At 49.3% G+C, this 21,356-nt stretch overlaps 1 protein-coding gene across 1 annotated transcript in view; it reads left to right on the forward strand.

The window, feature by feature from the left end:
- Armc9 (armadillo repeat containing 9) overlaps positions 1-16,320 on the forward strand; it is a 140,644-nt gene extending 124,324 nt beyond the window's left edge. The window contains exons 23-25 of the mRNA XM_051154240.1: positions 752-878; positions 14,260-14,432; positions 16,033-16,320. Coding sequence (XP_051010197.1) covers positions 752-878; positions 14,260-14,432; positions 16,033-16,055 — 323 coding nt within the window. The 3' untranslated portion in view covers positions 16,056-16,320. The remainder of the gene's footprint in view (positions 1-751; positions 879-14,259; positions 14,433-16,032) is intronic.
- Positions 16,321-21,356: the final 5,036 nt, after the last annotated feature.

Below are 21,356 nucleotides of genomic sequence, written 5' to 3' on the forward strand. Positions count from 1 at the left end.
CTTTCTTTCTTTCTTTCTTTTTTCTTTTTTTTTCTTCTTTCTTTCTTTCTTTCTTTCTTTCTTTCTTTCTTTCCTCTCCCCACCTTGAGACAGGGTTTCTCAGTGTAGCCCTGGCTGTACTGGACTCACAACAATCCGCCTGCCTCTGCCTCCCAGGTGCTGCGATTATAGGTGTGCGCCACCACACCAGGCGACAGAGGTGTTTTCTATGTGGAGACTAGAATGAAGCTGGATCAAGGCATCAGCAAGCCTAGATGCTGTCATAGTGCCATCCTGACAGTGACTGACCAGAGACAGCCTGGGCCTGGCTCCAGGCCTCCACAGAAGCTCAGCACGTTCACGTGTCCTGGCAGCCTGAAAGAACGTGGCTATGACTACTTGCTAGCCTGTGAGCACGCTGAGGGCTCAGCCTGATGGTGTCTCCTCAGCCAGGATAAATCCCCAGCTCAATTTCTATACATACAATGCTGCCAGATTTAGCAACTCGAAGCACAAAGGTATGGCCAGGAGGCCAGGGAGACAGTTCCATGACTGTAGGCTTCCCCAGAGGCAGAGAGGAGACAGAAGGCTACATAGGAAGGGGGCAGCAACTCCCGTTTTATGACCCTTGCCCGCAAGATCCTGAGCTGCAGGCCAATAAGCCCACATCCATGAAGAACAGGCTAGGAGCCGGCGTGCACCAGCCTCAGGTCGCACCTTCCGTGATTGGGCAGCCTGGGGCAGGTATGTACTGGGTCTCTCTTCTCCTCAGCAGTTACGGATCACAAGCCAAGAGAGTGGTTACCAGCTGGACATCAAGAGCCTCGCCTGATTCCCACAGCAGTCCCCAGTTGGCCAAGGGAGGTGACCCAGGACCCAAGCAGTGGACACAGCACCAGGTAGGATGTCATGAGTCCTGGTAACCCACTTAGGCATCAGGTGCCTGGGGTCAGCCCCTAAAGGCTGGATATACAGTATCTTTTTTTTTTTTTTCCCAAGAGACATGGTTTTTCTATAGAGCCCTGGATGTCCTGGAACTCACTCTAGACCAGGCTGGTCTCGAACTTACAGAGATCTGCCTACTTCTGCTTCCTGAGTGCTAGGATTAAAGGTGTGCGTCACCACTACCTGAACAGTATACAGTATCTTAGAGTTGGGCGCTCCTGTGCCCCAACAGAAGTGAAAGTGGCTTCTCTGGGGCCCAAAACATGGTAAATATACCCAGTGGGCATCAGTGTGTCAAAGCCCAGGCATAGTAGGGACCTGCTGCCTGAGAGCCATTGTTGTCAGACCAAACGAAGATGTTCATTCTATTGGTTTTAGTTTGGTTTGGTTTTGGGCGGGGGGGGGGGGGGGGGGGTCTCACTATGTAGCCTTGGCTAGCCTGGATATCACTTAAACCTGCAGAGATCCTCCTGGGACTAAGGACATAGTTTAAGAATTGCTAAGAAGGCCAGGTGTGGTGGCGCATGCCTTTTTTTTTTTTTTTTTTTTTTTTTTTTTTGGTTTTTTGAGACAGGGTTTCTCTGTGTAGCCTTGGCCATCCTGGACTCCCTTTGTAGACCAGGCTGGCCTCGAACTCACAGCGATCCGCCTGCCTCTGCCTCCTGGGTACTGGGATTAAAGGCGTGCGCCACCACGCCCAGCTCTGGCGCATGTCTTTAATTCCAGCACTGGGGAAGCAGAGGCAGGCGGATCTCTCTCTGTGCATTCAAGTTCAAGGCCAGCCTGGTCTACAAAAGCAGGTCCAGAACAGCCAAGACAGAGAAACTCTGTCTCGAAAAGCCAAAAAAAAAAAAAAAAAGGAAAAGAGAAAGAAAGAAAAAAAAAAACCAAGAATTGCTAAGAAGCCACTGCTGGGCACAGTGGCACACACCTGTAATCCCAACACTCTGGGAGGCAGAAGCAGGTGGATCCTTGGGAGTTTGAGGCCAGCCTGGTCTACAAAATGAGTCCAGGACAGCCAAGGCTACACAGAGAAACCCTGTCTAGAAAGAAGCCACACCTGAGGGTGCACACCTATAATCCTCACACTCAGGAAGCAGAGGCAGGCAGATCAGGCGTTTGAAGCCAGCCTAAGCAGCATAAAAAGACTTGGCCACGAAAACGGAGAGGTGAGGGAAGAGGTGGGGGAAGGAAGGAAGGAAGAAAGGAAGGGAAGGAAAGCTGCTGGAGTGTTCAGAGGATGAGTCATCTGTGGCAGCAGGCTCTGTGCTTTTCCAGAAGGAGCGGTGGAGGGAGAGAGGCGGAGAGAATAATAACATTAATAAGTGGAGGCGTAGCTTCCATGCACAGGACTCGGGGAGGACCAACTACTGCCAGATGGACAGACAGGTCCTCAAAGGATTGTTACTGTCTTGCGCAATCCAAACATGCCTCTCTGAGCTCTCACAGCCCCTTCAGACTTGAGGAAACCTCAGGGAGGGACCTGTCTTATCCATCTCCTGGCTCTCCAGTCCTCCTGAGCACATATGCCCTGTAGGCAGAGCAACTGCAAGAGGGAGGGTTCCACCTCAGCACTGAAGTAGAGCTAGAGTGTGCTGAGTGAGCATGCACTGTCAGACTACATTGGAGGGACGAGGCAGGAGCCTTATGGGCCTTCCGTGGCCCATCTTCCTAATAGACCGGGAGATGCTTCCACCCACACCTTCAGTGAGCACCACAGAGGGGTCTGCAGAACCCCCATCTCACAGTAGTGTCTAGAGTCAACAGAAGCCCCTCTCCATGGTGTCTGCAGTGCACAGCTCTACCTCTGACGAGTCTGCCATGGCCCTCCTGCTCTCTCTCTCTCAGAGCTAGGAAAGGGGAGCGTGCCCACTAGCTCAGGGGCTCCTTGGTTCTGGGTCTCCTACAGTGAGGCCAGGGATCAAAATTAAGGAACCCGAGGGTGGGGTGGGGGTCTAAAGCACAGTCTCTTCCCTTTGCTTACTTCTTTTCACACCACATAGGTCCTCTCCTGCTGTTCAGCTGCGCCAAATCTGCCTTTCCTGTGCTGAGGCCTCTTTCTTCCTGTAAATGCTGAGCTCATTTCCGAAGCTCACCACTCAAGACAGCCTTTCCCTCCCCCCCCCCCCCGCCCCAAATAGCCATTCTCACACTGGCAGGGCACCTCCACAAAGCTCTCCTGGAAATACCCCCCACTACACCCAGCTGGCCCGCCAAGCTCCTACTGGGCACAGATACCCCTTGGAGTTGCCCTCATTTTCGTGCCATTCACAGAACAGAGCTCTTTCTTTCTAAGTGTGGGGGTTCCTGTGAGGAAGAGTAGGGTGGAAAGAGGGAAGTGAACAGGGTCCCATCTCCCCCTCCTCCCACTGGCCATTCAGGGAACAATATTTGCCTACTCCCAGCCTCTTGTTTGCTGGGCTGACCTCAGCCAAGCACCCTTCCCTCCCACCTGACCACAAAGACAGGCCACACCCTGACAGCAGCACTCCCCTCCCACAGCCAAGGGACCAGCTGTGCTGTCAAACGGCCACAGCTGATACCCACCATCCTCAGAGGTAGCACAGGTGGGCGGCTGCTGCTGTGTTCTGATGCCTGGCTAGCAGAAGGCATATTTGATGAGTACGTATGAGACAAGGGGAAAGCATGGCTATCTGCATAGCATTTTTTTTTTTTTTTTTTTGAGACAGGGTTTCTCTGTGTAGCCCTGGCTGTGCTAGACTCACTTTGTAAACCAGCCTGGTCTCAAACTCATAGAGATCCGCCTGCTTCTGCCTCCTGAGTGCTGGGATTAAGGCCGTGTGCCACTACACCCAGCTGTCTGCATAGCTTTGAAGAGAGCATTTGTCTCCATCTTTGGGGTGGGGACAGTACCTCATCCCAGAAGAGTGGAGACAGTACCTCATCCCAGAAGAGTGGAGTGTCTGGGCAGCCACAGCCCTGCATACACTGAATGCCAGTGCTGCTCCATTGGCCCAGCTCTGGGGCATTTGGGCAGTTGCCACACGGGCTCCTTTTACCTTCCAAGACCTAGGCTTGCTATCAAATTGCTTTTGGGAGAACCAGAAATAAAGTTCAAACCTCACTGTCCTCTCTTCCTTTTCCATGGAACAACTTTCCTTTTTTTTTTTTTTTTTTTTTTTTAAGGTTTATTTATTATTATGTATACATTGCTCTGCCTGCATTCCCAGAAGAGGGCATCAGATCACATTGTAGATGGTTGTGAGCCACAATATGGTTGCTGGGAATCGAACTCAGGACCTCTGGGAGAGCATTCAGCATTCTTAACCATCTCTCTAGCCCTTTTGGGGGGGGCGTTTTGTTTTGGTTTGGTTTTTGAGACAGAGTTTCTCTGTGTAGCCTTGGCTGTCCTGGACTCACTTTGTAGACAAAGCTGGCCTTGGACACACAGTGATCCGCCTGCCTCTGCTTCCGCCTCTGCCTCCCGAGTGCTGAGTGCTGAGTGCTGGGATTACAGGCAGGCACCACTGTGCCTGGCTTTCTCTTTTCTTTTTTAAAAAATTCATAATTAGTTTGCATATGTGCAGTTGGGACGTTTGCCACGGTACATGTATGAAAGTCAAGGGGCGACTCTGGAGAATTGGTTCCTGCCTTAGCCATCTCACCAGCCCCGTCTTCTTCTTTCTACCAGCTCTTTCAAATCACTAAATCATAAAGCACTAAATCACTGGGGAAACACTGATGACCAGACTTTAAAAATACATTTATTGAGCTGTAAGCTCAAGGCCAGCCTGGGCTACATAGCAAGATGCTGTCCCAAACTTCAAGAACAAAATAGAGTCAGTAAAATGAATCCATGATTTATAAGCCCCTGCTACCAAGCCTAACGATCTGAGTTTGATCCCAAGACCCACATGGTAGAAGGAGTGAACTGACTGCCACACATTGTCATTTTCCTCCACACACAGGCCACCATGTGTTCACGCCTACACACATGCCCACAAAATAGATAAATGCATTTGGGCCAAGGTATTGCCCCAGTTAGCACTCAGGCCCAACTACAGGGGCTTGCCTGGTCCTTGGATTAAACACTGGCTGCTTCCTGGATGGCCACACCCAGTCTGAAATCCAGAATTTGAAACTTTTGAACACTGGCTTTATAGTAAGTAGAGCTTACTTCCCGGGTGAAGGCAGATGTCTAATGCGCACCGAGAGTTCACACATGTGCACACCAATACTGGCCCTCCTCGCCTGTTTTCCATGGCCTCTGATTCTACAGAGGCATTTTTCACTGGATGTAGTAAATACTATGCAGTATCTTGAGCTGCCACATTGCCTGGAGGAGACACATGAGGGAAGAAAAAGCCATACACATAAACTCTTCTCATATTCAAAGAGCTGCAGGACAGAATGAGTCGGGGCAGGGACTGTATGTGTGTCTGTGCATCCTTCTGTGTGTGTGCTTGCCCCGTGAGGCATGAAGTTGGTAGCAGGTAGCTTCCTTGGTTGGTTTCCACTTTATATGACAAGGAGGAGAAGACAGGATTGCTGGGGCCTGCGAGCCAGCCAGCATAGCCAAACACTGTGAGCTCCAGGTTCAGAGAGAACCCTGTGTCCAGGCCATGAAGACGGTGGGATAGAACAGGGACCCACTGGCCCCCCAGCAGGCATGCACCTGCATGCATTCATGAATAGATAGATACAACACACACGCACACACACACACACACACACACACACACACACACACACACACACACAGCTTGAACTACATCGCTGTGATCAGTAATTTGGGCTTGGTTTGTTTGTTTGTTTGGTGGTGGTGGTTGTTGTTTGTCTAGTTCTTTGTTTTGAGGCTGTGGCTCACTGTATAGCCCAGGCTGGACTCAAGCTCTCAGAAGTCTCCCTGTCCCAGCCTCCCAGAAGTGTTGAGCTCTAGGAGTGTGCCACCAGGCCTGGCAAGAGCTTGTTTTTTGAAACTATGCAATTACTTTCAGGTTATATTATGTATAGTCATATAATGCACACATGAAGCATAAATGATTTTTGTTTTTGTTTTTGTTTTTTTAGATAGGGTCTCACTATGTAGCCCTAACTAGCCTAAAACTCACTATGAAGACCAGGCTGGCCTTGAACTCATAGAAAACTGCCTGTTTCTGCCTCTCTAGTGCTGGGGTTCAAGGTGTGTGTCACCATGCCCGGCAGCATAAATGAATTTTTGCAATAAGATGTGGTCCTGGGACTGTGGAGATGACTCAGCAATTAAGATACCAAAACACTAAAACACAGTGCTCACCTCAAAGGGAATAGAGTTTATTAGACAACTAAATAGGAGTGGCCATGGCCCAGAAACTCAGACTTGGATCACCCTATATTCACTATTCCAACCTGGTAACAGTCTGAACGTGATTTTTATAGTAACAGAACAAAGAAAGTCCTAAACCAAGGCACCTTTCAAATACCTTGGTGGAAACATAGAGGAGGAGGCAGCTGTGGAGAAAGGGAAACCTCTACTGTTGGCTTCAGATGCTTTCTGATGACTCAGTCTGGTGGTGGGTGGGAACTAGAGTTTTGTCACACATTCCAAAAAGTGATAGCCATTTGTCTAGAATGTCAGAGTAGATGTGGAGTTGGGCAAGGAATAACTACTTCGAGGGCTAAAGAGGCCAAGAGGAACTATTAGACATGCGTCACTCAACCTCTCCATAGTCACTGACACTCTAAGCAGTCAATGAGCTTTGTAGAAAGTTCAGGAAAAGGTGCAGCTTCTTTCTGGGAAATTTGCACTGCTCTAACAGAGGACCTGGCTTTAGTTGCCAGCACTTACCTCAAGCCGCTCACTACAGTCTGTAACCCCAGCTTCAGGGAGTATGATGGCCTCTGAGACCAGGAACACACATGGTACACACACATGCATGCAGGCCCTCACACATACACGTAGAGAAGGGAGGGAGATACTTGGATCCTACGTGGCCAGGCATAGTGATGCACACCTTTGATCCAAGCGCTCAGGAAGCAGAGGCAGCTGGATCTGTGAGTTCAGGGTCAGCCTGATCTATAGAGGGAGACCATACCATTAAAAAATGACTTGGGGCCAGGCAGTGGTGGCGCATGCCTTTAATCCTGCACTCGGGAGACAGAGGCAGCCTGGTATACAAAGCAAGTCTGGGACAGCCAAGGCTACACAGAGAGACCCTGTCTAGAACCCCCCCCCCCCCCCAAAAAAAAGACTTGGAGCCAGGTGCGGTGGTGCACACCTTTAATTCCAGCAGTCTGAGAGGCAGAGGCAGGTGGAGTGCTGTGAATTCGGGGCCAGCCTGGTCTACAAAGCAAGTCCAAGACAGCCAAGGCTACACAGTGAAACCCTGTCTTGAAAAAACCAAAAATGCAAAAGAAACAAACAACAACAACAAAGCCTTGGACCCTGTCCCGAAGATATTTCATTATAGCCATGTATGTTCCAAAATGTTTTAAAATTCAACCCAACATACTTCCAGCTACAAGCATTTCAGATAAAAGAGACTCATTCTGTCCTGCAGCTTTTTAAATATGAGAAGAGTTTATGTGTATGGTTTTTTTCTTCTTCTTCTCTCATGTGTCCCCTCCAGAGCATGTGGCAGCTCAAGATACTGTATAGTATTTAGTACATCCAGCTAAAAATGTCACTTTAGAATCAGAGGGCATGGAAAGCAGGACAGGAGGGCCAGTATTGGTGTGCACATGTGTGAACTGTTGGTGTACATTAGACATCTGCCTTCACCAAGTAAATTTTCTTCTCTCCCCTTACCCACCTATCTCCACCACCGTCTATGTTTCATTATTCAGGACGAGGTGTCTGTAGCGGCAAACAAGAACCAGTTCCAAACCTAGTGAGCCAGAAGCGCAGAGCAGCCCCTAAGCACCTTTTTCATGCCTTCCTGCATTAGGAAAGGACATGGGATCCTCTGCTGGAGTGCTCAGCTGCTGGGGTGCTCAGCTGCTGGAGTGCTCAGCTGCTGGGATGCTCAGCTGCTGGGATGCTCAGCTGCTGGGGTGCTCAGCTGCTGGGGTGAGTCAGCTGCTGGAGTGCTCAGCTGCTGGAGTGCTCAGCTGCTGGGGTGCTCAGCTGCTGGGGTGCTCAGCTGCTGGGGTGCTCAGCTGCTGGGTTGCTCAGCTGCTGGGGTGCTCAGCTGCTGGGGTGCTCAGCTGCTGGGATGCTCAGCTGCTGGGGTGCTCAGCTGCTGGGGTGAGTCAGCTGCTGGGGTGCTCAGCTGCTGGGGTGCTCAGCTGCTGGGGTGCTCAGCTGCTGGAGTGCTTAGCTGCTGGGGTGCTCAGCTGCTGGGGTGAGTCAGCAGCATTCCAAACACAAGTAAAGATGCCAGCTCTCTGGTGTCTTGTGTTGCTCTTCCCCGCCAGCACAATGCTCCCATTGATAAGCTGACACCCTAATAAATCCTTGCCGATCTTTGGGGCACCTCCCAATGAACACACACGTCAAAACTGCTGTGTTCCTGCAGCAAACGACTTTCTGAAGGTCATGGGTGAGTGCCCTGCTGGACTTCCCTTTTGCCCTCCCATTCTCCTCACCCTAACCTGGCTGTTCCCCATCCACCCAGGGCCATTGCTTGCCTCTGGCTCTGGCTCTGGCTCTGGCTCTGGCTCCGGGCAGCTAGCTCACCATCCTGGGGCATGGGGGTCCAGAGGCTGCTCTGCCTTTGCCAGTGCCCTTCCCATCACCCCTGCAGAAGCTGATGACAACTCCTTGCCAACACAGGCTCTCCAGGGGGATCAGTCCTGCCAAGTCAAGGGCTGGCTCCCTGGTGCTCTCGGCAGGACTACAATCCTAGTCTAGAGGGAAGAGCCAGCCAGAAGGAGCACCTGTGTGAGGGTTCTCTCCATGACCTTGGCAGGGTCATGTGCTGTGAGTCAAGATTCTTCCAAGGACAGCAGTGTGAGAATCTAGAAAGGGATTTAAGTTGTGGGCTCCTGTGATTAGGAGGCTTGACAGGTTCAGACCACAGTGGGGACTGCAGAGGATTCAGGGAGGGACTGCTGGAGTCCAAAGGCCTCCTGCTGGCAGAGATACTTCTTACTGGGGGAAGAGTATCCCTTATTCAGGCTTCCAACCAATTTATTAGTCAGCTAAATCCCAGCAGATACATTCCTACTTGATTCAGTGGGGGAATCTGCTTTAATCCCAGTTCACTGGGGAAACCCAAATCCCACTTGCATGAGCTCATAGGCTCAGCCACAGCACCAATACTGACCAGCCTCAGTGGCCATGGAGGACTTGCTCCAGACTGGCTGCCTGACCTCTCTGCCTCTGGACTTGGTTAAGGACACATCCAGAAATCCAATGCTAGCCCCGCCTCTGCCATTGCCAGGAATTGCTGCTGCTCACAAGGGTAATTTTCATTTGTTTCGGTGTTATTGACATGGGTAATTTTGACTGCTTCGTAGGCATTCCTTCTCTAAATGGGAGAGAGCTACACCTTTAGATGGTTGACACACTGGAAATGTATGTGGATTTTACCACAATTTAAAAATTAAATGCTGTACCAGTGACAAGACGCCAAAATAAAATGATAATGTATTAATGTGAACCAGTCTGTATGTGGTGGTACACTCCTTTAATCCCAGCACTGCAGGAGGAGAACAGAGGCTGACCAATCTCTGTGAATTCAAGGCCTGCTTGGTCTATAAATCCAGTTCTGGGCTAGCCAGGGCTACCTAGTCAGACCTTGACTCAAATAAACAAAACAACTACAAAGTTGACGACGCAGGCTACAGTGGTAGTTTTATTTAGTAGAGGGCCTGCCTAGCATGCATAGAGCCTTGAGTTCACCACATCAACTGGCCATGGAGATATACACTAGGACTCCCAGCCCTCAGGAAGCGGAGGCAGGAGGATTAGAAGTTCATCATCCTCAACTACATATAGCAAGTTAGAGGCTAGCCTGGACTTCATGAGACACTATGCCTAGATACATAAGTAAGTAGACAGGTAGACAAGACTGTCTCAAGAGATGTAGGCAGACAGACAGACAGTTATACAGGTAAATATAAACTTAAAAAAAAAATTAAGGCCACAGCATTTTCCTAAGAAACTCCCAAAAGCATACCCTTATTAATGGGGTACTTACACTGAGACTGCGTGGAACCTTGATTTTTTTAAAAAACTTTGCCAGGTGTAGTAGGCCACTAACCATAGTACTCAGGAGGCTGGTGGATCGCTGTGAGTTCGAGGCCAGCCTGGTCTACAAAGTGAGTACAGCACTGCCAAGTGACACAGAGAAATCCTGTCTCAAAAAAACCAAACCAAACAAAATTTTTAAATAATTTATTTAATTTCATTTTGTGTGCATTAGTATGAAGGTATCAGAGTAACCGGAGTTACAGACAATTGTGAGCTGCCATGTGTTTGCTGGGAATTGAACCCGGGTCCTTTGGAAGAGCAGACAATGCTCTTAACCACTGAGTCATCTCTCCAGCCCCTAAACATTTTTTGTTTTTGTCTTTGGGGTTTTGTTTTTGTGTTTGTTTGTTTGTTTGTTTGTTTGTTTTTCAAGACAGGGTTTCTCTGTGTAGCCTTGGCTGTCCTGGACTCTCTCTGTAGGCCAGGCTGGCCTCAAACTCACAGAGATCTGCCTACCTCTGCCTCCCAAGTGCTGGGATTAAAGATGTGTGCCACTACTGCCCAGCTGTTTTTTGTTGTTGTTGTTTGTTTGTTTGTTTGTTTGTATTTTTAAAATTCAGAGCCGGTGTGGGCACACACTTTTGTTTTGTTTTGTTTTGTTTTGAATTTGTGTGTGTTGGTGTGAGGGTATTATATCTTGGGAGTTACAGACAGTTGTGAGCTGCCATGTGGGTGCTGGGAATTGAACCCTGGTCCTTTGGAAGAGCAGGCAGTGCTCTTAACCACTGAGCCATCTCTCTAGCCCCTTGTTTTGTTTTTTGAGACAGGGTTTCTCTGTGTCGCTTTGGCTGTCCTGGACTTGCTTTGTAGACCAGGCTGGCCTCTAACTCACAGTGCTCCATTTGCCTCTGCCTCCCGAGTCCTGAGATTAAAGGTGTGTGTTACTTGTTTTTTGTTTTTAAAGACAGGATCTCGTTATGTAGCCTTGGCCTGCCTGGAACTGGATATGTAGACCAGGCTGACTTCAAATGCATAAGGACTTGCTTGCTTCTGTCTTCTGAGTGCTAAGATAAAGGCATGTGCCACCACTCCTGGCTATATTATTGTTAATTGTGTGTGTGTGTGTGTGTAACTGTATATAGGTGTGTGCGTGGGCATTCAGATGCTCAAGAAAGCTAGAGATGTCAGATCCCTGTGGAGCTGGAGGGGCAGGGAGTTATGAGCTGCCCGACGTGAGTGCTAAGAAGTGAACCCAGGTCCTCTACAAGATGCACTCTTAACTGCTGGGCCACCTCTCTAGCCACCCTCACCCCCACCCCCACCCTGTTTAAACATCTCACAGAAGGAGAAATAAAAGCTTCCAAAGTATCAGAGGACCTGTTCATGCTTGGCCACCAAGTACAGAAGGGCAGAGCCGACCCTGGGCCTCTCTAGGATGAGTGTCTCATGTTTTCTATGGTCCTGGGCTTCACACCTCAGCGGGGAGCACATCCTTCACTACTATTGGTGATGGTAGAAGGAAGCATCCTGCCGCTCTCACCATCTCTATCCTAGCTTAGGATCCCCTATTTAGCAAGCTCAGACCCGTCTGGATACACAAACCGTACGCACCTCACACACTAAGGCATCCCCCTGCGGCTCATGTGCTGCGTGTAAGCTGGCAGAGTGAGTTCATTTCATGGCAACAAGACTGAGTGATGCTACTGGGCCTTCACTACTTTAGACATGGGAAAATGGACGCTTTTGTAAGTAATAAGAGCCAGGCTCTCGGAGTGAGAAAGCAGGGTTCAGTGTGCCACCTCTTGTGACTGCAAAACAGGATAGACAGGGAGCACTCAGCCCAGCCCATTCCCGGAAGGCAGTGAAACCCAGACCCCAAAGTGCTGGTGTGACGTCAGTAGCACCAGTGGTGGAAGACAGCTGGAGAGCGACTATTGTCAGCTCCTGGAGTCACTGCCTGACTTCCTGCTATGCCGACAACCTCAGGAAGGCTCCTGAACTTTGGACCCTCGATCTACATCTGCTAAGATGGAACACCTGTGTCACAGGACAGTTTGAGGGTTCGACATCACTGTGTCAGCAAGACTTTCCCTGCCACCCTCCCCCCAGAAGCAGTTTCCTTATACTACGAAGACGTCGCTGCGCTGTAAGAGGCTGGTCAGCCTGACTGTGTCAGTCTCCGCACTCTGAGTAGAAGACACACCCTTCCAAGTGTGTCAGCAGCATGTACTCCTTTGCCCTGGAAAACTATCTCCTCACCTTTACCTGTTTCTGGGGCTGCCTGCCTTCCTTAGATCATGGTGCCTACTCCAGTCCTCAGTGTCGTTGGGACCCAGCCTGGCTGACTACAGCCACTTTGTTATAACTGCTCTTGCCTGCCAGGTGGCCCTACCATGCATTCCCAACCCTTTAGAATAAGCAAAGTAATTAAGATAACCAGCTATGCTCCTGCTGTCAGCCACCGACAGGGAGATCCTTATTTTTCACATTTATCTACTTTAAGAGACACTGTGCCGTGCTGGGCATGGTGGTGCACGCCTTTAATCCCAGCACTCGGGAAGCAGAGGCAGGTGGATCGCTGTGAGTTCGAGGCCAGCCTACTCTACAAAGTGAGTCCAGGACAGCCAAGGCTACACAAAGAAACCCTGTCTCGAAAAGAAAAAAAAAAAAAAGACACTGTGCCTTCCAGACTGAGCCAGTGGTCTCCAGTAAATTAGCATTTCTCCCAAGAGGAGATTCCAGACAATTCTGATGGCCTTCAGCTGCCTTGCAGGACAGACTGCAGCTGACAGTGATGAGCACTGATGGACAGGGCCACTCCCTGACCAGGACTGCTTAGCTATATAAACCTCTTGCCCTCTGTTTAAAGCTGACCATGCCAGGACCCTGTAGATAGGCTCAGGCCTTGGAGTGTCTGCTGGACCTCTTTATTTGTTTCCCCTTCCTACTGTGGCCGCACTGGATGGATCTACTTTCTTTGCTTTCCACTGTTGCTCGTACCTTTAATAGCTCTGCTAAGGACAATTGACCAAGCTTTGCTTGTTAGGGGTGCCAGGGCCTGACACACCCTCTGACAACACTCCTACAATAATGGGCTCCTGGATTCAGGAGCCTGTAGTCCAGACCCCTTTGGGGTTCTGCCTCTCTGAAGGTACAACCTAAACTGTCACCAGCTGTGGCCTGGTAAGATGGCTACATGGATAAAGACACTTGCCACCCGGCCTCATGGCCTGCATTTTAGCCCCAGGATGGGAGAAGGGAAGAACTGACTCCTGCCTCTTGTCCTCTGACCCCCACGTGTGTTCTGTGTTGTGTGCTCTCTCCCCCCAAATAAATAAATAAATAAATGTAAAAATTTTGGCAGGGCATGGTAGTGCACACTTTTAATCCCATCACTGGAGAGGTAGAGACAGGAGGATCTCTGTGAGTTCCAGGTCATCCTGGTCCATATCACAAGTTCCAGGGCAGCCAAGACGACATAGTGAGACCCTATATCAAAAAACCAAATAAATTGTCAGTGTTCTCCCAGGCCCTGTTCCCCTTCCCCATTCTGTTACTCCCTTAGGTGTTATTTCTTCCTCAGCGTTCTCCCCTCACCTCTAATATGTCTGCCACATTGTCTGGGCTCACACTGATAGTGGCTTCCCTCCACTTAAAATTCCTATTCCTGACTTTTTGTCTAATACTTTTGACTCTAGGGGCTGGAGAGATGGCTCAGTGGTTAAGAGCATGCATAGGGCTGAGTTCAGTTCCCAGCACCCACATTAGGCAGCTTACAACTGCTTGTAACGCCAGCTCCAGAGGATATCCCTAACCTCAGGCACATGTACATAAATGAACACACACATGTACATGTAAATAAATAATAATAATGCTATCTAAAAACCTGCTGTGAGCCAGGCATGGTGGCACATGCCTTTTATCCCAGCACTCAGGAGGCAGAGGCAGGTGGATCACTGTGAGTTCAAGGCCAGCCTGGACTACAAAGTGAGTCCAGGACAGCCAGGGCTATACAAAAGAACTCTGTCTTGAAAAAACAGAAAAGAAAGAAAGAAAAGAAAAGAACCTGATGTGGCCAGGCGTGGTGGCACATGCCTTTAATCCTAGCACTCAGGAGGCAGAAGCAGGCGGATCACGTAGTCTACAGAGAGAGTTCTAGGCCTGCCAGAGATGTTACACAGAGAACCCTGTCTTGAAAAAAAAAACACCCCTCACCAAAAAGCTGAGACGCTAGATTATACTTTTTTTTTTTCTCCTAGGGAATTAACATCAGCCTTTGCTGGCAAGTCCCCAGTACCCAGTACTCCAGAGACCGAGGAGCTGAACCCACTCAAGATGAAAACATTGTCTCTGGCCCCTCAGTTCTCCTCCAGTGGTCCCCAACAGGCCAGCCGCCCAGCTTCCACAGCATCCTCCATGAGGGTCCTGCACAGTAAGCAGCCTACCCCAGGCGGGGATGCTCACAGGAAGGGCCTTGTGCTCCCGTATTTGGGCCCATGAACTGTTTGTGCCCAGGCAAATGGCGAAGGCATGTTTCCCTTCTCTCCAGGACCAGGACCTTTCCAATGGCTTCCTTCGCCCCGGGGACCTGTCCTTTACTAACCTTCCCTGTTTATTCATTGTTCTTAGGACAACAGCTAGTATATAAGCTGGCAGAGTGGCACCCTGAAGGTCACACCCCTTAGAAATAAGGTTCTCAGCCGGGTGTAGAGGTGAATGCTTTTAATCCCAGCACTCGGAGGCAGAGGCAGGTGGATCTCTGTGAATTTGAGGCCAGCCTGGCCTACATAGTGAGTCCAGGACAGCCAAAGCTACACAGAGAAACCCTGTCTCAAAACAAAAAACAAAAAGGGGAGGCAGAGGCAGGCGGATCGCTGTGAGTTCAAGGCCAGCCTGATCTACAAAGCAAGTCCAGAACCACTAAGGCTACATAGAGACCCTGTCTCAAAAAAACAAAAAAGAAAAAAGAAATAAGATTCCCACATCTGGGGGCCTTGTGAAGGCCAATCTGTGTGAGATTGGTCTAGAACTCAGATCTGCCTTTTGGTGGGAGGTGTCTGCTCAAATCCAGTGTCTCCCTCCATCTTCCTCACCCTCTTTAAGCCAGTTGACTGATCTCTACCTCAGCTGGTGGATCTTTCCAAAGGGCTTTACTAACAAGGAGAGCAAAAGTACAGAGTAAAGATGCCAAGCAGTGGGCTGAAGAGATGGCTCAGAGGTTAAGAGCACTAGCTGCTCTTCCAGAAGTCCTGAGTTCAATTCCCAGCAACCACATGGTGGCTCACTACCATCTATAATGTGATCTAATGTCCTCTTCTGGCATGCAAGGTGTTCATGTAGATGGAGCACTGTATACATAATAAATAAAATAAAATCTTTTTAAAAATAAAATAAAATCTTTTTTTTAAAATGCCAAGCAGTATTTGCCAGTTCTGGTACAGAAACTTCTGTTACCGCCTCTCCCTGACCAGGCTCTGGCATTCTATCCAGGTAATGGGCCATGGCTAAGCCATCATGGGCTCTCCCTATTCCCTCTGGGAAAGGTTCGGGTCAGGCTGCTTCCTCCCAGGCCCTGAGGCAGTGCCAAGGGGCCATAGGAAAGCCTGGCCAGGAGGAAAGCTGTCAGCCCTCTCTGACCCTGCCCTGTTTCCAGGATGCACAGGGTTGGGGAGCGTCAGCCGATAATCATCACAATTATAACACCCCGTAGCTAATAGTTGGCCATACCCCATGCCCAATAACATTGCATAGCCCAAGCCCGGTGTGCATAGTCCCTGTGTGGTGGATCCAATATGTCCTATGGACTCAGTAAACAGTGGGCTGTTGCCAAGAGGCACACTGAGCAAACTGACCAGGTGGCCTGCTTCCTGGGAAGAAAGACCTAGGAGGGCCATGGAGCCGGGACCTGGGGGGAAAGTTCACATTATTCTGTTTGTACAAGGGCAGATTGAAAGAAGGGATTGTGTGGGATAGAGGGGTTCTGTGCGGGAGCCACTTGGCACTGCCATGCAGCTCTGGCTTCTCTCCTACAGGCAGCCAGTCCTACAGGAAGTGAAGATGGCTTCCTTCCCAAGCTGTCACCGTCACGTTGTCTGAGGAGCCATGGGCTTCCCGTTCTCCACCAGCCAGCAGCTGCAGGTGATGGATGTGAAGGGACACTTGTCTCCAAGACCCTGGGTGGCAGAGGATCCCAGAAGTGCCAGCCCTCGGGCTGCCCAGGAGTGGGGCTGCTGAAGCCCTGCTATCCTGGCATCATTTCCTCAGACTGAGGCATGGGAGGAGGGTTGGGAGAGGCCTTGACTGCCCTCCTGGTGAGAGCAAGTTCCTTTGTCAGCACCCAGAGGAGAAAAAGGGGGGAACCTCTGAGCTCAAGACACTTTGTGGCACTAGGGGATGGCAAATTCCAGATTCAGCTTCCCTGACCTTCATAGATTCCAAGCTAGGCACGAAGCCACACCAGCCAGCCAGTGTCATCCCAGCTGAGAAGGCCCTGCCAGAGGTGTCTTTCCCAGATGCCCAGCCAAGGTGGCTGGTGAAAGTGGCCCCTCGCTTCTCATGTGGCCCAGCCACAAGCCATTAAGGACAAGGAGCCTCATTCTCAAGGCATGAGCTTCAGCCGCCTTAAACGAGTGGTTCTCAAGCTATGGATCTCGACCCCTCATGATGCACTGATAGGTGCCACAATACTACTACATGTCCTGCATGCCAGATCGCTACGTTACTGTGTGCCGCAGTAGCAAGATTATAGTTAGAAATAACAACAAAAACAAGTTTATGGTTGGGGTCACCACAACATGAGGAACTGTATTAAAGGGTCACAGTGTCAGGAAGGTTGAGAACCACTGCTCTAAACTCTGCTAAAGGATATAAATTTGCAGGTGATGGGGTGAAGGGGACAGGGGAGAATGTGGTCACACTGCTCATGTACCAAATTCTAAAAATAAATAAACTTAAAGACAAGAATATGCCATGTGCCCAGGGCTGCAGCTCATGGGGGCAGTGCTTGCTGAGCATGCAGGAAGCAATATACTCCATCTTGAGTACCACAGAAACCATATGTAGTGCCATTCACTTGTCATTCACCATGGGGAGGGACATCCTGTGCTACAAGGTAAGTTTGAGGCCAGCCTGAGCTACATGAGACCTAGTTCTTTTTTTTAATGATTTTTTATACGCATTGGTGTTTTGCCTACATGCATGTATATCTGTGTGAGGGCATCAGATCCCCTGGAACTGGAGTTAACAGACAGTTGTGAGCTGTTGTGTGGATATTGGGTATTGAAATGTGGTCACTACTCTTTTTGGTTTTTGTTTTTATTTTTTGAGACAGGGTTTGTCTGTGTAGCCTTGACTGTACTGGACTTGCTTTTGCAGACCAGGCTAGTCTTGAACTCACAGTGATCTGCCTCTGCCTCCCAAGTGCTGGGATTAAAGGCGTGCGCTGCCGCCTCCACCGCCGCCACCACCCAGCGTGGTCACTGTTCTTAACCATTGAGCCATTTCTCCAGTCCAAGACTTGTTTTTTATTTGGTTGGTTGGGTTTTGTTGTTGTTCTTTTTGGTTTTCAAAACAAGGTTTCTCTGTGTAGCCTTGGCTGCCCTGGACTTGCTTTGTAGACCAGGCTGGCTTCGAACTCACAGAGATCCGCCTGCCTCTACCTCCCAAGTGCTGGAATTACAGGCCTAGACCACCATGCCAGGCAAGACTGCTTTTTAAAAGAATATGGGGCTGGGTGTGGTGGCATGTGCCTTTAATCCCATTACTCAGAGGCAAAGGCAGGTCATCTCTGTGAGTTTGAGGCCAGCCTGGTCTATAAAATGAGTCCAGGACAGCCAAAGATACAAATAGAAACCCGGACTTGAAAAAACAAAAAAAGAAGAAGAAGAATATGAGGCCAGGCATGGTGTGGCACACCTTTAATCCCAGCACTAGAGAGGCAGAGGCAGGCTACAGGTTGCTGTGAGTTCAAGGCCAGCCTGGTCTACCAGAAAGTTCCAGGACAGCCAGGCCTATTATTACACAAAGAAACCTTGTCTTGAAAAACCAAAAGAAAGAAAATATATGGCGTGATCCAGTGTGCCAAGTAGACTTGGTTTCTTCAGGCAGTTGTTTGGGTTTCCATTGTTGTCTTGGAGGGGGGGTTATTTATTTCATTTTATGTATATGAGTGATTTATCTGTATCTTTGTATGTGCTCATGTGTGCCTGGTGCCCATGGAGGTGAGAAGGTCTCAGAAGCCTCACACTAGAGTTAGAGGTGGCTGTGAGTCTCCATGTAAGAACCCAGGTCTTCTGCCAGAGCAACAAATGCTCTTAACCACCGAGCCATCTTGCCAGCTCCTCTTTTTGTGGTTTGTTTTTTGTTTGCTTGTTTGCTTGCTTGTTTGTTTGTTTTGAGACAGGATTTCTCTGTTTAGCCTTGACTATCCTGGACTTGCTTTGTAAACCAGGCTGGCCTCCAACTCACAGTGATCCACCTGCCTCTGCCTCCCAAGTGCTGGGATTAAAGGTGTGCGCCACCACCACCCAGTGCCAGCTCCTCTTTATGCAGTTTTAAAGGCCTTAAAAAGGTGACCAACTTAACCTGCCTCCCTCCCCACCCCATCGGTCACATCTCCAGCATTCCAGAAATATGTACCTCCCTGTCTGCTCTTACAAAAGAAGACTGTGAGCTGAAGGCCTGAAGCACCCACTGACCTCCTAACCCTGCCTACAGATGCCCAAAGTAAGGGCCCCTGAAGTGTAATACAGCAGTGGGGAGAGGAGAGGGCTCTGGGATGAAGCCAACCTCGGATGAAACCCGAGGAAGAACTGCAAGGGAGCCTCATGAAGAAGCCACTCCACCCCACCAGCCAACGCCCCAAAATTCCACAGGTGCCAGTGCCTGGCACAGCCTTTCCCTGCCTGGCGTGGGAGCAGCAGACACCTGGGCCAGCGAAAGGCCTCTTTTAGGCTACAGCTGTCTTTCCCTCCAGCCCACAACTGAGTGGAAGTCAGGCTGCTTATCATTGGTTGTTTGGGGAGAAGGACGGGTAGTCTTTTAGAGGGATGAGGCGAAGCCTGCGTGGGCTCAGCATGCTGAGGTCCCCAAGCAGGTGTGAGTTGTTCTCTGGGGCAGCAAGCCCCAGGCCTCTTACTGCACTCCTACAAGGGCTGCTCCCTGCACACACTTGTGCATTCCAAACCCCAAACTAAAAAGCCTTGGCCGTCCTGGACTCATTCTGTAGACCAGACTGGCCTCAAACTCACAGCAGTCTGCCTGCCTCTCCCTCCTGAGTGCTGGGATTAAAGGTGTCCACCACCACACCTGGCTAGATCTTTTTTTAAAATAGGGTTTCCTGGCCTGAAACTTGCTATAGTACAAGCTATCCTCAAATTCCAGATCTGCCTAATGCATACTTTTTAAAAATATTGACAGCTGGAGGCTAGAGAGATGGGTCAGTGGTTACATGTGTGCTGCTTTTTCAGAGGATTCAGACCAGCACTCATGTGGACATGCCCCTCCACAGACAGGCATGCATTCATGCACATAATAGAAAACATAATAGATCTTTTTGATAACTTTTTAATAAATAATCCAAGTGTCTTCTCCTGGCTCCGCTGAGATTGGGTATGAGTCCAGTCTACAGTATGAGGACAGATTAAATTTTGGTTTTTTTGAGACAGAGTTTTTCTGTGTGGCCGTTGCTATCCTGGAACTAGCTCTGTAGATCAGGCTGGTCTTGAGTTCACAAACATCCACTTGCCTCTGCTGGGATTAAAGACATGCACTACTACTACTTGGCCAAATAAAATATTTCTACTTCATTTTATTATTATGCAAATATGTTGTGTGTGAGTGAGTACAGGTTTTCTGGTTGCCATGGCACAGTTGTGGAGGTCAGAGATCAACTTTGGAGAGTCCCTGGCCATCGAGACAGCACACTGAGATCTTGCTTCAAAAAGAAAGGGAAAGAAGTGGAAGAAGAAATGAAAAAATGCCTTTGTTTTGAGATAGGGTGTCACTGTGTAGCCCTGGTTGGCCTAAAGCTCCCTGTGTAGACCAGGCTATCCTCCAACTCTGAGACCTGCCTGCCCCTGCCTCTTCAGTGTTAGGATTAAAAGTGTCACCACTTTTTAAACATTTGTGCCCAGTGATCCAGGCCTGGTGGCACACACCTTTAATCCCAGCACTCAAGAGGCAGAAGCAGGTGGATCGCTTTGAGTTTAAGGCCAGCCTGGTCTACAGAGTGGGTTCCAGTGCAGCCATGGCTACACAGAAAAGCCTCATCTCAAAAAAACCAAAACTAAGAGGCTGGAGAGATGACTCAGAGGTTAAAAGCACTGACTGCTCCTCCACAGGTCCTGAGTTCAATTCCCACAACCACATGGTGGCTCACAACCATCTATAATGTGATCTAATGCCCTCTTCTGGCCTGCAGGCTTACATGCAAGCAGAGCACTGTATACCTAATAATAAACAAATCTTTTTTTAAAACCCTAAAAATAAAAAGGAAAGAAAAACCTAAACACACACACACACACACACACACACACACACACACACACACACACACACTACTGGACCACACTGTCATGTACAAGATTCATTCTCAAGAACAATACCACCAAGTAGCAAAAAGTAAAAAAGCACAAGTCTCCTAATTTGTTAGTATGGTCTTTTATCGTCATGCTTATGTCATGTGTCCATGTGCCCACAAGTGCACATCTGTAGGAGGACAACTCTCAGAAGTTGGTCGTTTCTTTCCATCCAGTGGGTTCCAGATACCAAACTCCAGCGACCAAGAACCTGAGAAGCTGTCTCACCAGCCTTCATAATGTTTGTGGTAAGTTTACAATTTTGTGTTGGGCCACATGTAGCCCAGCCTGCGTCTTTTAGAGCAACAGAGCAGCAGGACGTGGGACTGTGGTCCATAAACCTGAACGCGCATATTCACGAGGCCTGTCCCCAGAAGGCCTCCAGCTCAGGGTCTTCTTTCCTTAATCATCCTTAGTGAGTGGCCACCATACCTGCTACGGTCCTCTGTGGTAAGGACAGATCCTAGCGGCTGAAGAAATGGCTCCGCAATTAAATGTTCTTGTTGTTCCCCCAAAGGACCACGGACTTGAGTCCCAGCACCCACATGGCAGCTCACAGTATCCAGAATTTCAGGTCAAAGGCTCTAACAACCTCTCCTACACACACACACACACACACACACACACACACACACACACACACACTTAAAAAATAAACAAATATTTAAAAGTTAGGTAATCCAAAGAGATTATAGATCCCTTTCTAGAATCTGGGGTCCACTGGCTCTGAAAATGCCCTTTGGCCTCTTGCCCCAGTGATGGCCGCCCTCTCTTGTCCC

This window comes from Acomys russatus, chromosome 12, assembly GCF_903995435.1.
Source record: "Acomys russatus chromosome 12, mAcoRus1.1, whole genome shotgun sequence".
NCBI classification, from domain to species: Eukaryota; Metazoa; Chordata; class Mammalia; order Rodentia; family Muridae; genus Acomys; species Acomys russatus.